Here is a 14,667-nt window from a genome sequence, read left to right as displayed (position 1 = left end):
TCTGTTTTGGGAGGCAGGATAAATGGAAAACAGAATTATGGCATTATTTTATTTTCTCATATGTTAACCATGCAGAAAAAACAATGTCATTATTTTATAGTGGATGTCACCATGAATGCTCTGATATCAGTTTTGTATGGTTCCATTTTTCCCCCATGTTAGTGCAGAGTAATATGCCTGTATGTCGATATTTTATTGGAGGCAATTTTTAGATCTCCGACTCCTATAGCAATCATTTGGCAACCTGCAATTACTGTTTCAGCCAATAGGCTGATGGAAGAAGGCCTCTACCTTTCTGGCTTTTGATCACACCATTTCATTACACAAGGAATCCTCTTTAGTGATATTATATTTGTGTTCTTTGAATTATACAGTTTTTACCCTGTTACCAAGTTGACAATCCTGGTGCTACTAGTGAATATTATAATCTTGGTGTCCAACAACTGAGAAGTCACACGTGAGACTCGGGCCACTGGTTGGCAAACAGCTTAAAAAAAAATTAATCCAAGCAGAAATCTACATTTGTTTCATAACTCTTCATTGTTGTCTAGTTTTGTAAATATTTATGCATTTTGAAACCTAAATATATACTGATTATATATTATATTTACAATTTTCCATAGATTTCATAACTAACCAATATTTGGCTGAATGTTTGTGTTCCAAGTGTTCATTATATATAATATGTACATCTATTTATTTGATTAGGCAGATTATGTGGGGATCGTATACCAGAGCCAATAGAGTCATCTGATAGCAGACTATGGATTGAATTTCGTAGTAGCAGTAATATCCTGGGTAAAGGATTCCATGCAGTTTATGAAGGTTTGTAACTGTTTCATGTGTGTTAAAAGAACTGGTACTGAAAGGGGTTCTCCAGGAATCGAAAAAAAATAAAGGAAAACGTAGTTATATATAAATTCCTAAATACCTTTTAGTTAGCAAATCACAATAGCTGTGTCTAGTGAGTTAATCACTTTAAATTAAAATGGTCGATGTCTTGTTACAATAACAGAGACCTGTCCTAAAGTATTAATAGGACATGGGTCTGAGATCATGTACAGTAGGAAGCTCCCCTTCAAGTGTAGGAAGAAGCTTTCCTAGAATATTTGGAATTACTGTATGTGACAGACTATAAGACGCACCCCAAATTTTGGGGAGCAAAAAAAAATGTTTTTTAGTAGAATGGGGGTCTGTCTTATATTCGGACCCTGAACGTCAACAAAATGTCGGCGGTGAGGCAGAAGAGGATTCTCCGCTCTGCCCACTGATTTCCTGGCTGTGGGCTTCAGGAAAATGGCCACCAGGGGCAGTGCATGCGAATGTGATCTCGGCTTGTCAATGATCTCAATCAGCACATGCGCAGATTGAGATCTTGGTCCGCGGACTCACACCGCCGGAAAACCCCCTCTTCCCAACCCGGTACCCGCAGCATCGCCCCACTCCTGCTGCCGCCACTGACTTCCTGCAGCAGGGAGCCTGCCTCCTGTGACCACGCTCCACCTTCGCCGCCCCCCGGTAAGCTACATTTGGACTATAGAACATCCCAATTTTCCTCCCAAATTTGGGGGAAAAAAGTGCGTCTTATATTCAGAAAATTACGGTAATAGTCAAAGTATCAGGGGTGCTGAGGTAAGCAGAGGCTGTTCACACTGCTGTCCACCCTGTCTATCTGATCTAATACTGGTGATATGTCACGCAAGGTGTGGGAAAGACTAAGTGAAACACAAAGGGAAGAGTGGGAGGAAGCCCAAACAATAGGGAAAGGGGGAGTGGAGACCCCTAGGCAGATCTGATATCACCCTGCCTACCCTAGCATCCCTATATAGGTTTCACACCTATCGCTGAGCAGGGCCCTAAGCCCTGAATGTCCCTAGAGCTTGGCCCTAGATCATGAGGGAGAGGGATGAGCACTGGTCAAACTAAAGACAACAAGGTAGACAAACAAAAGCGATAAACTTTGCTTGAGCAGACAACAAAGGAGTAACGCCAACTGTCCTCCAAGGGCACCAGAGAAGAAGCTAGCCGACTGCTAGTGCTCCAAGCCTGCACAAAGGTACATAGAAGTATCACCGTTAATTCCTTGGAGCAAAGTGAGTGTTTTAAACTCCCAGGTAAGGGTGTGTCAATCAGCAGCAGGAGGGAGGTCACCGCTGGGTCCTAAAGGAATAAGGATTAAGAATGCATCTGTAATGCCAAGCAAGTGACCTTCTACAGCCAGATCCAGAGCGACTGTCTATTACACGTGACACACCGGTGACATGATATCAGGGGTGCTGAGGAAAGAAGAGACTGCTCACGCTACTGTCCACCCTGTCTATTTTGATTTAATACTGAAGACATCAAGGGTGTTGACCCTGTCTTTCTGATCTAATACTGGATATACTAGGGTTGCTGCAGTAAGAAGAGGCCACTCACGCTGCTGTCTACCCTATATATTTAAATACTGGGGATACCAGGGGTGCTGAGGCAAGAAGAGGCTGCTCACACTTGTATCCACCCAGTCTGTCTGAAAGACTGAGAGAGAGAGAGATTTTCCAGCTCCAAAGTTCGGGTCCCTATTGATTTCAGTGGCATTCAGGTTTAATTTCGGGTACTGTTCTAGTACCCAAACTGAACTTTGGACTTTTTAGTTTGGTCAGATTTCAGAACCCAAACTTCCACGGGTCCGATCAACCCTACTTCCGACTACACATTCTCCAAGGGCTATAATTGGGTGGCTGCAGAGAGAATATAACTTAATTTTCTCCCTGCAGTCGTACTTCCAGTTAGAAAGCCATGCATACTAAAAAATGGTATTTATCTTCAGATTACCACTAATGGCTGTAGATAAATACTTTTGCTGACAGTTTCCTTCATCTTCCGGAGAAGGAAAAGGTCCCGGCACTCACATGTAGCGAATCAGTCATTTATTCACATCAGCAACAAAACGTTTCAGCTCTACCATCAATTGTTTTGTTGCTGATGTGAATAAATGACTGATTCGCTACATGTGAGTGCCGGAACCTTTTCCTTCTCTGGTATGTTACCTTTCCATGTGCTCTGCTGAAGGAATACAAACAGCTACGGCGTGCCGACTATTTTTCTATTTTATCCCTGATCTTCCGAGCTTGCTCTGTATAATAAGTGTGCACATCCACTGTATTTGTTGGTTGGATCTCGCCAAGGGATTTATAGGTGTTGTCTGGGGTAATTGTGGTAAGGTAGTTATATATTTTGCTTCTTATATACTTAGGGCTATAATAAAATGGATTACAAATCTTGTTCAGGTCGTCAAACAGGATCAGATATACAACCTTTGATGACTTCTCTGCAAAGAAAACGTTACATTACTTCAAGATCTAAAAACATTGTAATTTCATTCATATCTTCTAGCTAAATGTGGAGGCAATATAAAAAAAGATATTGGTCAGATTCAGTCTCCTAATTACCCAGATGATTATCGACCGGACAGGCAATGTGAATGGATAATTACAGTCTCAGAAGGATTTGTGGTTGGTCTTACGTTCCAAACTTTTGAGGTAACACTTTTCTTAGAGTATTTGTGTGCATGATGTGTTTTTGTTTTTTATTTCCACTCCTACATTTCCCACTTTAATGAGATCACATTTAAAGGGAAACTGTCACTCGATTCCGGCTGCCAAGACCATGAGCAGCATGATTCGCAGCCTGGCTCTACGATTGCAGTTGGGTAATTTTTTTTCTGAAACGCTCCGGATTCATGCCGCCCTGGCCAGTTTTTCCCGGCACCTCTCTATTCACATGTACATGGGGAGAGACCTGTCAATCAACTAGAGCATTGTCAGAAGAAGCCAGGATACCTGTCAGCAGTGTTTACCCCTATAATGTATTAGGAGATCTGTATCAACCTCCTACTAATGTTTCTAATAATCCCCTTATTTTAAATAAGTGTTGCTGCACTTAATTTAAAACTGAAGTTTAATCCCGGCCCGCGCCTTTCATGGACTAGTGCGAAACCGCTGCCATCTCATCTCAACGATGGGCTGTTACAACTCCCACAGCAGCCTGATTGACATTCTAGCACGTTCAGGGATGAGGAGAAGACGACCATCTTCTGCAGTTTTTCTCTGCTTTAATTTTCTTTAAAAGGTTTCCTAAGACAACAAAATGACTGGCTATATTTTAGAAATGTAGTATTATATTAAGTCCATTTAAGTAAGTGATTTGTAATGCTTGGACACGGCGAGTCCATCTCACTGCAGAGAGCCCTGAGCGGAACACCACCATCTGATGTCCTTATGCCATTTTATACAAATATTGTTAGTGGTCATCATCATGAGTTGTCCACTCTATGTATTTGTTGAGTTCTTCAGACCCCAACTGCTCATGAACATATTTCCATGCAAATATGTTAAGATGCAATGGTGATTTGATTTGGTTTTGTATTAAAAAAAGATTTAAATCCATTTATTACCCACTTGGACAACAAACTCAAACAATGAACGTGCCTATAACATATAATTATGTTAATCACTATTATTTCTATTCCATAGTTTGAAGTGCATGACAACTGCTTGTATGACCACCTGCAAATACGTGATGGTCCATCAGAAGATAGTCCACTTGTTGGGCAGTTCTGTGGCTACGAGAAGCCTGATGATATTAAATCTACCTCTAATATTCTTTGGATAAAGTTTTTTTCTGATTCATCAGTTAATAAAGCTGGATTTTCTGCAAACTTCTTTAAAGGTAACTACCATTTTGCATCCCTATAACACACATGTTGCATAGACCCAATGCATGAGGCTTTACTGGAGCAGGATAAATCCTCTTGCTGCCACTGGCCACTTTTTTAATGGCCAGAAGGAAAAATTTTATTTTAATAGAAGATTCACTTTTTCATGAATATCTATACTGTTAATAGTTTATTTGCATATTGCCACAAAAATAGTCTAAATAGACATATTAATCATAAAAATCAATAGAAGGTAAGGAGAGCAACACCGACATTGAGGTTTGGGTCAAAATAAGTAATGTTCTTTCCAAAAAGTGAGTAAGTTGGGAAGTACGAGGGTCATTTTTTATTTTTTTTTTACACTTGTTTTTATTACTTCCTTAATGACAGAATATGGCGATGCAAAAACTTTTTTTGTAAAAAAAAAAAGCATCTTTTAGTGTCTGACAGCAGCCAAACCTAAAAAAATATATAAATCTGGTATCGCAGTAATCGCACTGACCCGAAGAATAAAGTCATCTTCACTTATACCGCACGAGTAATGGTGTAAAAAAATAAAACCAATTCTTGACCTGCTGCTGATTTGTTCATTCTGCCTCCCAAAGATCGAGTATGGCTCGGCTCACATTTATCCCTGCGCTCTACTACTTACACCGGGTTTCCATGTAAATCTCTGAAATACGCGATTCAGACAACCTCCGGTGGAAGATTCCCTATAATGAGGCAGATGGAGGCACTGTGGACGCAGTCTGGCCTGTGATCCGGCGCTGTCCGTCTTTATAGGCATGCATAAAAATGCCGTCGACTACAGTTTTGTACACTTCTGCAAAGAAGGACACCGCTGAACAGAGGCCAGAGAGAGTCCACAGTAACTCTGCTGCCTCATTATAGTGAATTGATTCCTCGAGGCTTTCATCTGAATTATGTCATTTGGAGATTTACATGTTAACCACGATGCAAGCGCTCAACGTAGAGCGCTGGATAAATGTGATCCCAAATGTTATGTAAAATGTTCCCAATAAAAGCTTAACTCAATCCCCAAAAAAGCAAGTCCCCACTCAGGTCCGTCATCTGTTAACGGAAATACAGAAGGCTTCCATGTTACTGGTAGCACAAAGGCCATGGAAAAGCACTATGGATCCTCGCCCCCCAAAAGAAATCCAGCAAATTATGCACTCCCAAATCCAAATGTCCCCCTGCCTTTTGAGCTCCAGTGTGTGCCTAAACTGTAGTTAGCATCCACATGTTTGCCATTTCTGTAGCAATGAGAGCCCGCCTAATTTACTGGTACGTGTCTCCAGAAGCACGAGCTGGGCACTACAATGTATGGGCACTACAACTGCAGATTTGCAATTTTCACTCAAGAACATCCTCTGCTGCTTGTTTCTGGAAAACACCCAAGTAGTCAAAATCGTCACTACACCTGTAGATAAATTCCCAAAAGGATACAATTTCCAAAATGGGGTCACTTGAGGGGGGATTCTGCTTTGCTAGCTCTTAGGGGATCTGCATGTGTAGTCTGCAAACTATTCTACAGAAATTTTGTGCTCCAAGAGGCAAATAGCGCTCCGTCCCTCCTGAGTCTCGCCGTGTGGCTAAGCAGTACTGTACAACCACATTATTTTTTCACCCCCCAATAGTATAAAATTTTGTGTGACACACCTGTGGTATCAATATAATCACTGCAATCCTAGATTAATTTATTGAGAGGTATGTAAAATGGGGTCACAATGGGGTTCTGCTGTTGTGTCTCCTCAGGGGCTCTTCTAATGTGAATTGGCACCTGCAAACTATAACAACAAAATCTGCACTATAATATGGCCCCTTCCCTTGTGAGCTTTCCACTGTGCCTCAAAACTATTACCCAGTTACTCAATTACATGTGGGGTATTGGTGTACTCAGGAAAAAATTGCACAACAAACTGTGAGGTTCATTTTTTCCTATTAGCTCTTGTAAAAATTAAAAATGTGGGGCTACAACAATATTTTAGTGGTAAAAATGTAATTATTATTTTTTCACCACCCAATGGTATAAAATGCTATGACACACCTGTGATGTGAACATGCTCACTGCTCCCCTAGATGAATTCATTGAGGGGCGTAGTTTGTAAAGTGGAGTCACTTATGTTGGGGTCTTCTTTTCTGGCATATCAGGGGCCCTGCCAATGTGACATGACACCCTCAAACCATTCCAGCAAAATCTGTACTCCAATATGGCGCTTCTTCCATTCTGAACTTTGCACTGTGTCTCAAAAGAAGTTTTCAACCACATATGAGGTATTGGCTTACTTAGAAGAAATTGTTTAACAAATTGTAACTTTCCTTTTCTCCTATTACCCCTTCTGAAAATTAAAAACTTGGGACCAAACAACATTTTAGTGGAAAACATTTGTAATTTTCCATTTATTCAGTCTAATGTTATACAATTCTGTGAATCGCCTGAGGTTTAAAAATGCTCACTACATACCTAGATGAATTTCCGGTGTAGTTTCCAAAATAGCGTCACCTGTGTGGGTTTCTGCTGATACCCTTGTGAAAATGAAAAATGTGGGGAAAAAACAAAATTTTTGTGGGACAAATGTATTGTTTTATTTTCACGGCTCAACGTTATAAAATTCTGTAAAGCACCTGGGGGTTCAAGGTGTTCACCACACCTCTAAATAAATTGCTTGAGGGCTGTATTTTCCAAAATGGGGTCACTTTTGGGGGGTTTCCACTGTTTAGACACATCAGGGGCGCTCCAAACGTGACATGGCGTCCGATATCCCCGCCAATTTTGATTTCCAAATGTCAAATGGCGCTCCTTCACTTCCGAGCCATGCCGTGCACCCAAACAGTATTTTTCCACCACATATGGGGTATCTGCGTACTCAGGAGAAAATGGACCATACAATTTGTTGTACATTTTTCCTGTTACCCTTGTGAAAATGAAAAATGTGGGTGAAACTAACATTTTTGTGAGAAAAATGTCATTTTTTTTATTTTCATGGCTCAATGTTATAAAATTCTGTGAAGCACCTGTGGGTACAAGATGCTTACCACACATCTAGACAAATTCTTTGAGGGATGTAGTTTCCAAAATGGGGTCACTTGTGGGGGGGGTTTCCAATGTTTAGACATATAAGGGGCTCTCCAAACGTGACATGGCGTCTGCTATCTATTCCAGCCAATTTTGTGTTCCTAAAGCCAAACGGTGCTCCTTCCCTTCTGAGCCCTGCCGTGCGCCCAAACAGTGGTTTTCCTCCACATATGGGGTATCAGAATACTCAGGAGAATTTGCACAACAAATTGCATTGTTCATTTTCTTAATTAATTAATAAATTAATAAACTTCTTGAATGTGGTTTTGAGCACTTTGAGGGGTGCAGTTTAGAATGGTGTCACTTTTGGGTATTTTCTGTCATAAAGGCCCCTCAAAGTGACTTCAAATGTAATGTCCCTAAAAAAATTGGATTAGTAAATTTTGTTGGAAAAACGAGAAATTGCTGATCAACTTTTAACCCTTATAACTTTCTAAAAAAAAATATGTTTAAAAAATGATGCTGATGTTAAAATAGACATGTGGGAAATGTTATTTATTAACTACTTTGTGCAATATAAATATTTGGTTCAAGGGCATAAAAATTGCAACATTTTTGCCAAAATTCCTATATTTTCACAAATGAATGCAAAAGATATCGACCTAAATTTAACACTAATATGAAGTACAATGCGTCACGAAAAAACAGTCTCCAAATCATTGGGATCCATTGAAGCATTCCAGAGTTATTACAGCATAAAGTGACACTAATCATAATTGTCAAATGTGCCTGGTCAGGAATGTGAAAACAGGCTGGCGGTGAAGGGATTAGTAGATAGATAAGTTTGTTCCACTATCCCCCAAATTTGAGGCTACTGCGTTGGACCCTGTTTTCCAAGTTCCTTACTTTTCCTTGCAGTCTTTCTTCTCCGGTTTGGCGTTGTTGTACGCTGACTTCTTCAGCTGTTGGTTCTGCTGACTGGACTGGGGTATTTAGTTTGAGGATCCTTAGCATGTTGCTCGTTATTTGCACAATAGATAAAGTTTTTGTTTTTTAAAAGTGTGTAGAACATCTAGTCATTGTCAAACAGTTACAGCAGTGGCTTGGATTACTTTTTGGTGAGAATGTCATAGACCTTAGACAGGTAATGGTGAAAAACGTGTCCATGGACAGCGCCAAGAAGTCAGACTCTCACAGAGCGCTTTTTCCTCCAACTGTTTAGGGGTTATATGTTATTGTCTTAGTCGCACCAGGAGGGCATTTTATATAGTTGAGAGTTGATCAGAAGTGGATATTATTTAAAAGAGGAGCACGGCAGTTGAGGTCTAATCTAAATGGAGACCTTCAAGCATTGAGGAGTGTGGTGGTTCCACAGTGATACATAGCTGAATGAATTTGTGCAAAAGCACAGTCTCAATAATAATTGTACACAAAAAGATTATTTTATGTGCTGTTGTAGCAATGGTGCAAGGAAAGAAAATGAATTTCCTGTGTTATCCACTAGATGGCAGTGTTGATTAAGATTTGCAATCGGCTCACTTTCCATAAAGGTACCATTCAAAATAATATATCATATAGATAGCTCAATATCGTGTCTGCCGGACAGGGCCGTGATGGAGGTTATACCTTTTTATTAAAAGTTAAAAAAGAGAATTTTTTTTTAGCAATGTCTAATAAGTACTTGCCTCCTCATTAACCAGTGACTGCTTCTATTAGTCTGAGTGAGTGTATAAGCCCGAATCAGTTTAGAAGGATCAGTGACTGAGGCTGACTCTAGCTCTGATCCTCTTCTAAGCCCCCCATAAACATTAAACTAATGTCGGTGGAACCTGCAGATATCGCCGGGTTCAGCTGATGGTCTAATGTGTATAGGGGCAACGACCAAGTAATGATAGAGGGAGACATTTTCACAGAGGTAAGCCTCCGGGTGATGTGTCACTTGGCAGCTTTCTGCTGTGATTGGGAGAGTCGGCTGAGAGGGCACTGATTTCTGCACTGATCACAGTGACCCTGAAAAGAAAAAGGTTACATATATGCCGTGCTCAGCATAAATGAGTACACCCAAACAGATGTGCCAGAAAACCTTTGTTTCCTTTCAGAATCAACATTTTCAATGGGCTAACATACTACAAAATACTCCGACTAATGTGGGTCATAGATTGCAAACAAGATTTGTTATTTTGCACACTGAAAAAAATACATTTTCTCAACAAATCCATTCAAGACCATGTTGCAAAAATGAGTACACCCAAATGAAAGTCTTAGTCAAAACTAAAGTATAGGTTAACAAGAATTCAACCACAGGTAAGTGTAATTATTTATTCATTAAACAGGTGTCCAGCTGATAGTTGACTATAAAAGGACGTTGCATAACAAAGAAAACCCCTTCTCATTTCATGCTGTCAGCAATGGCACCACATGGAAGAGAAATGTCACAAGAACTGAGAAAGAAAAAAGATAGAACTGCAACCATCTCACAGAGACATCCAGGCTGATAATGGGTGTTAACACCTAAACAGGAGCATCTTCTGATGAGGGAAAAAAAGTTGACATACAAGTTCACTGCAATTAGCTGAAGAAGTAGATGGCCAAACTGGGGTGAATGTTTCCTGTGACACAATGCATCATACACTGCAGGGGAATGGCATGCATGGGTGTTGTCTATGAAGGTAGCCTTTCCTAAAACCCATGCACAAAAAAGCCCACCTACAATTTTTCAGGGCACAAACTGAATATACTGCTACTCTATACTGTGGAGTGATGAGCTCAAGATTAGTGTTGAGCGAACATGCTCGACACTACTCGGTACTCGCCCGAGCATCACGCTACTCGGGATGTTCGGCGAGCACCGAGCATTTCCGGGTTACTCGGGCGGGAGCTCGGGTCTCCGCCCTGCATGTTTGGCGCTCTTTACAGAGCCAATGAACATGCAGGGATTGCCAGCCAGTCACTGTAATGCTGCAGCCATGTTGGTTGTGGGCATTACAGTGATTGGCTGGCCGCACAGCGTCACCTCGAGTATTTAAAACCGGGCGCCGCCATCTTGGACACAGTCGCTCCGGATCAGACAGTGTAGGGACAGCGCTGCTGATTTAGGGAGAGATATAAACTGCGAAATAGTTAGTGTAGGGTCTGTAAAGGCTGCCAGAACAAACAAACAGTCCTTTTCAGGACTAATATCCATCCCAGATACCAGGCAGGCAGGCTGTATAGGAGACACTGTGGTTATACCAGCAAACGCTGCATTACAGTCCTGTGTGCTCCTGTTGCTGAAATTGCTGGACTTAGCACCAGGTGTCGGGGGCCAGGAAAAATCCTTTTTTTTTCATCTAAATCCTCCTTTTTTTTTCCTCCTTCACACTGTACAAATACCCGTCTTATTAACCTTTTGGTGTGTCCCCCCTCCCCCCCCCCAAAAAAAAAAAGCGTGTCTCTGATTTTTCAGACACAAATATAACTGTTGAAAATAGTCTGGTGTAGGCTAGAGAAACAGAAGTGTTGTTTTGCACTTCCACGGTTCAAACCTCTGTATTATCCATTTTGGGCCATTTGTATCTAAAAAAAAAAGCAGTTTGAGTGTGTCGTTCACTGTTCAGCCGCAAATATCTCTATTTAAAAAAGTGTGGTATACCCCAGTAAACAATAACTGTGGTTTTGCCATCCCACGGTAAAAAATCTGTATTATTTAGGTTTTGGTAGTTTTTTCCGTAAAGAAAAACAGTAGTGTCTCCTGACTGTTGTGACACAAAAATATATCTGTTGAAAATAGTCTTGTGTAGGCCCGACATCCCAGTGTGGTTTCGCAGTTCCACGGGTCAAATCGCTGTACTATCCAGTTTTGGGCCTTTGGTACCTAAAAAAAAAAGCAGTTTGAGTGTGTCGCTCACTGTTCAGCCGCAAATATCTCTATTTGAAAAAGTGTGGTATACCCCAGTAAACAATAACTGTGGTTTTCCTCTTCCACGGTTCTAATCTACTCTTTATTACCCTTTTTCCATTGATAGTGCAAGTGTAAGCTATTTTACTTCATTTACAATGGGCAAGGCGCGTGGCAAGGGACGTGGAAGTGGACGTTCTGGTGATGGTTCGTGCAGAGGACGGTGCCGTGGCCAAGGTGAAAATGTGCCACAACCAACAGCCACATCTTCTCGCTCCCACTTCTTGACCGAATTACTAGGGAAGCACAGAACAACACCAGTATTGAGAACTGATCAGTGTGAACAGGTTATTAATTGGATAGCAGACAATACTTCCAGTTACCTGGGCACCACCACCTCCGGTCTGTCTTCCACACGGTCAACTCTTAGTAGCCGTGAGTCTCGACCGCATACTCCTCCTCACCCTGATGCTCCTTCCTCCCACCATTCAGACAGCAAGTGATCCCACACTTGGACACTCTGAAGAGCTGTTCACTGGTCCATTTCCATATTTGGGCCCCTCGCCTGATACGCTTGAAGTGGTGGAAGAGGAGATCCCATGTTGCGATGCCCAAATATTTGAACAGCCACGGCCACAGGAAGTCGACGTTGGCAATCTGGTGGACGATGACGAGACACAATTGCCAGGAAGTGAGGAGGAGGATCGTGGTGCGCAAGTGGAAGAGGAGGAGGTGGTGGATGATCTAGTAACTGACCCAACGTGGAAGGAGGACATGCAGAGTGAGGCCAGCAGCACACAGGGGAAGGGAGGCAGAGTACCCCAACAGGCAGGAAGAAGCAGTGTGGTGGCCGCAGACAGAAGGCAGGCAACCGTTCCCCGTAGCACCAACACGAGGGACGTTGCCAGTACAAGCGGTAGGTCTTCCAGAGTCTGGAATTTTTTTAAAGACTCTGCTGATAACCCCAAAAAGGCCATATGTTCCACCTGCCATGTCAGCATCAGCAGGGGTGACAAAACTACCAGCCTGACCACCACCAGCATGAACAGGCACATGGCAGCAAAGCACCCGACTTTGTGGGACGAAACCCAGGGTCCACGACCAGTGTCAGCGGGTGTCACCACTGCTTCTTCCACTGTTGTGCGTGCAATAGAACCCCCTGTTGTGTGTGCAAGGCAATCCCCTGTCCATACTGCATGTAAAGATGCCCCCTCCTCTCAGTCTTCACTTGTTATGGCAGTTTCTCAAGAAACAGCATCCACGTCCACGTCCCACCGCAGCGTTCAATTGTCCACGCCCCACAGGCCACAGTCCTAAATTCGCACATTTCACGACTGCTTGCATTGGAAATACTGCCTTTTAGGCTGGTGGAGACCGAATCCTTCCGCATTCTTATGGCGGTGGCCGCCCCTCGGTACTCGGTCCCCAGCCGACACTTTTGCCTGGTGTGCCATCCCCGCACTACACAAGAACGTGTCCCAAAGCATCTGCCGTGCCCTCAACAACGCCGTTACTGGGAGAGTCCACATGACAACGGACACGTGGACAAGTGCTTGTGGCCAGGGACGGTACATCTCTCTGACGGCACACTGGGTAAACATAGTGGAAGCCGGGACCCAGTCGGACCTTGGGACGGAACACATCCTCCCCACACCGAGGATTGCGGGCCCTATGTCAGTCAGAGTTGCCCCCACAGTGTACAGCTCCTGCGCATCCTCCTCCTCCTCCTCCTCCTCCTCATGTTCAGCCTCCATCTCAGATATCACCACATCAGTTACAAGCTGGAAGCATTGCAGTACTGCCTCCGCCAAGCGGCAACAGGCTGTGCTGAAACTCATAAGCTTAGGTGATAAACCTCACACTGTTTGTGAGTTGTGGACAGCTGTGAAAGAGCAGGCAGATCTGTGGCTGAGACCGCTGAACCTACATCCCGGTCATGGTCGTGTGTGACAATGGCCGTAACCTGGTGGCGGCTCTGAGGCGAGGTGAGATCACACACGTACCATGCCTGGCTCATGTGCTTAACCTCGTGGTTCAGCGGTTTCTTAAATCGTACCCCGAGTTGCCAGATCTGCTCGTGAAAGTACGCCGCCTGTCAGCTCATTTTCGCAAGTCGGCTACAGCCTCCGCCGCCCTTGCTGTGTTGCAGCAGCGTTTGCAGCTTCCGGCACACCGACTGGTGTGTGATGTCCCCACACGTTGGAACTCTACCCTCCACATGTTGCAAAGGATTTGTGAGCAGAAGAGAGCAGTTGTGGAGTACCAGCTGCAACAAGGCCGTCGATATTCAGGTCAGACTCCACACATAAGACCTCAGGAGTGGACCTGGATGTCTGACATATGTACCATCCTGACAAACTTTTAGGAGGCCACCAAGATGGTGAGTGGCGATGACGCCATCATTAGTGTCAGCATCCCACTTGTCTGTCTTTTGCAACGCTCTCTGCAGAGAATTAAAGAGGAGGCATTGCAGCCAGAGTATGATGAGATGTATCAAGAAGCCGTAGCGGGCGATTACACACAGCCCAGCCTCATCTCATCCCAACGTGCATTGGGGGACAATGAGGGAGAGGAGGAGGAGGAGGAAGAACAGGAGCTGCTATCATGCGTTGTAGACGGTAGTACCTGTACAAGTGTCGTACCGTCGGTTCAGCGTGGGTGGCCTGAGGACAGGGGGGAGGAGGAAGAGGAGGAGGAGGAGAGCATGGTCAGTCGTCATCTTGGTGAGGACACGAAAATCTTGCCCATTACCAGTCTGGCACGCATGGCTGACTTTATGTTACGCTGCCTTAACCGTGACCCTCGCGTTGTCAAAATGTTGGGCGACAGTCATTACTGGTTGGTGACACTTGTAGACCCCCGCTACAAGGAGAACTTTCACTCTCTTATTCCTGAGGTGGAGAGGTCTACAAAAATGGGGCAATACCAGAAGGCCCTTGCTGCAGAACTCTTAAAAAAATTCCCATCTGAACACGCTAGCGGCAGAGGTCACAGTTCGTTGCCCAACCAAGGCGTACAGGCGAGAGAGATGCAACTCCAATCCAGCAGAGGCAGGGGAACACTGTCAACGTTCTG

At 43.4% G+C, this 14,667-nt stretch overlaps 1 protein-coding gene across 3 annotated transcripts in view; it reads left to right on the top strand.

Annotated features, from left to right (window-relative positions):
- Positions 1–14,667, top strand: part of TLL2 (tolloid like 2) — a 324,249-nt gene that overhangs the window by 251,374 nt on the left and 58,208 nt on the right. For all 3 annotated transcript variants that reach the window (XM_073685707.1, XM_073685708.1, XM_073685709.1), the window contains 3 exons: positions 709–825; positions 3,376–3,521; positions 4,515–4,710. In XM_073685707.1, coding sequence (XP_073541808.1) covers positions 709–825; positions 3,376–3,521; positions 4,515–4,710 — 459 coding nt within the window. The remainder of the gene's footprint in view (positions 1–708; positions 826–3,375; positions 3,522–4,514; positions 4,711–14,667) is intronic.

This window comes from Phyllobates terribilis, unplaced genomic scaffold (genome assembly GCF_046119375.1).
Source record: "Phyllobates terribilis strain yellow unplaced genomic scaffold, ASM4611937v1 Scaffold_5__5_contigs__length_657084704, whole genome shotgun sequence".
Taxonomy (NCBI): domain Eukaryota; kingdom Metazoa; phylum Chordata; class Amphibia; order Anura; family Dendrobatidae; genus Phyllobates; species Phyllobates terribilis.
The sequence above is the reverse complement of the archived record's forward strand: the minus strand, read 5'-3'. Positions and strand labels throughout refer to the sequence as shown.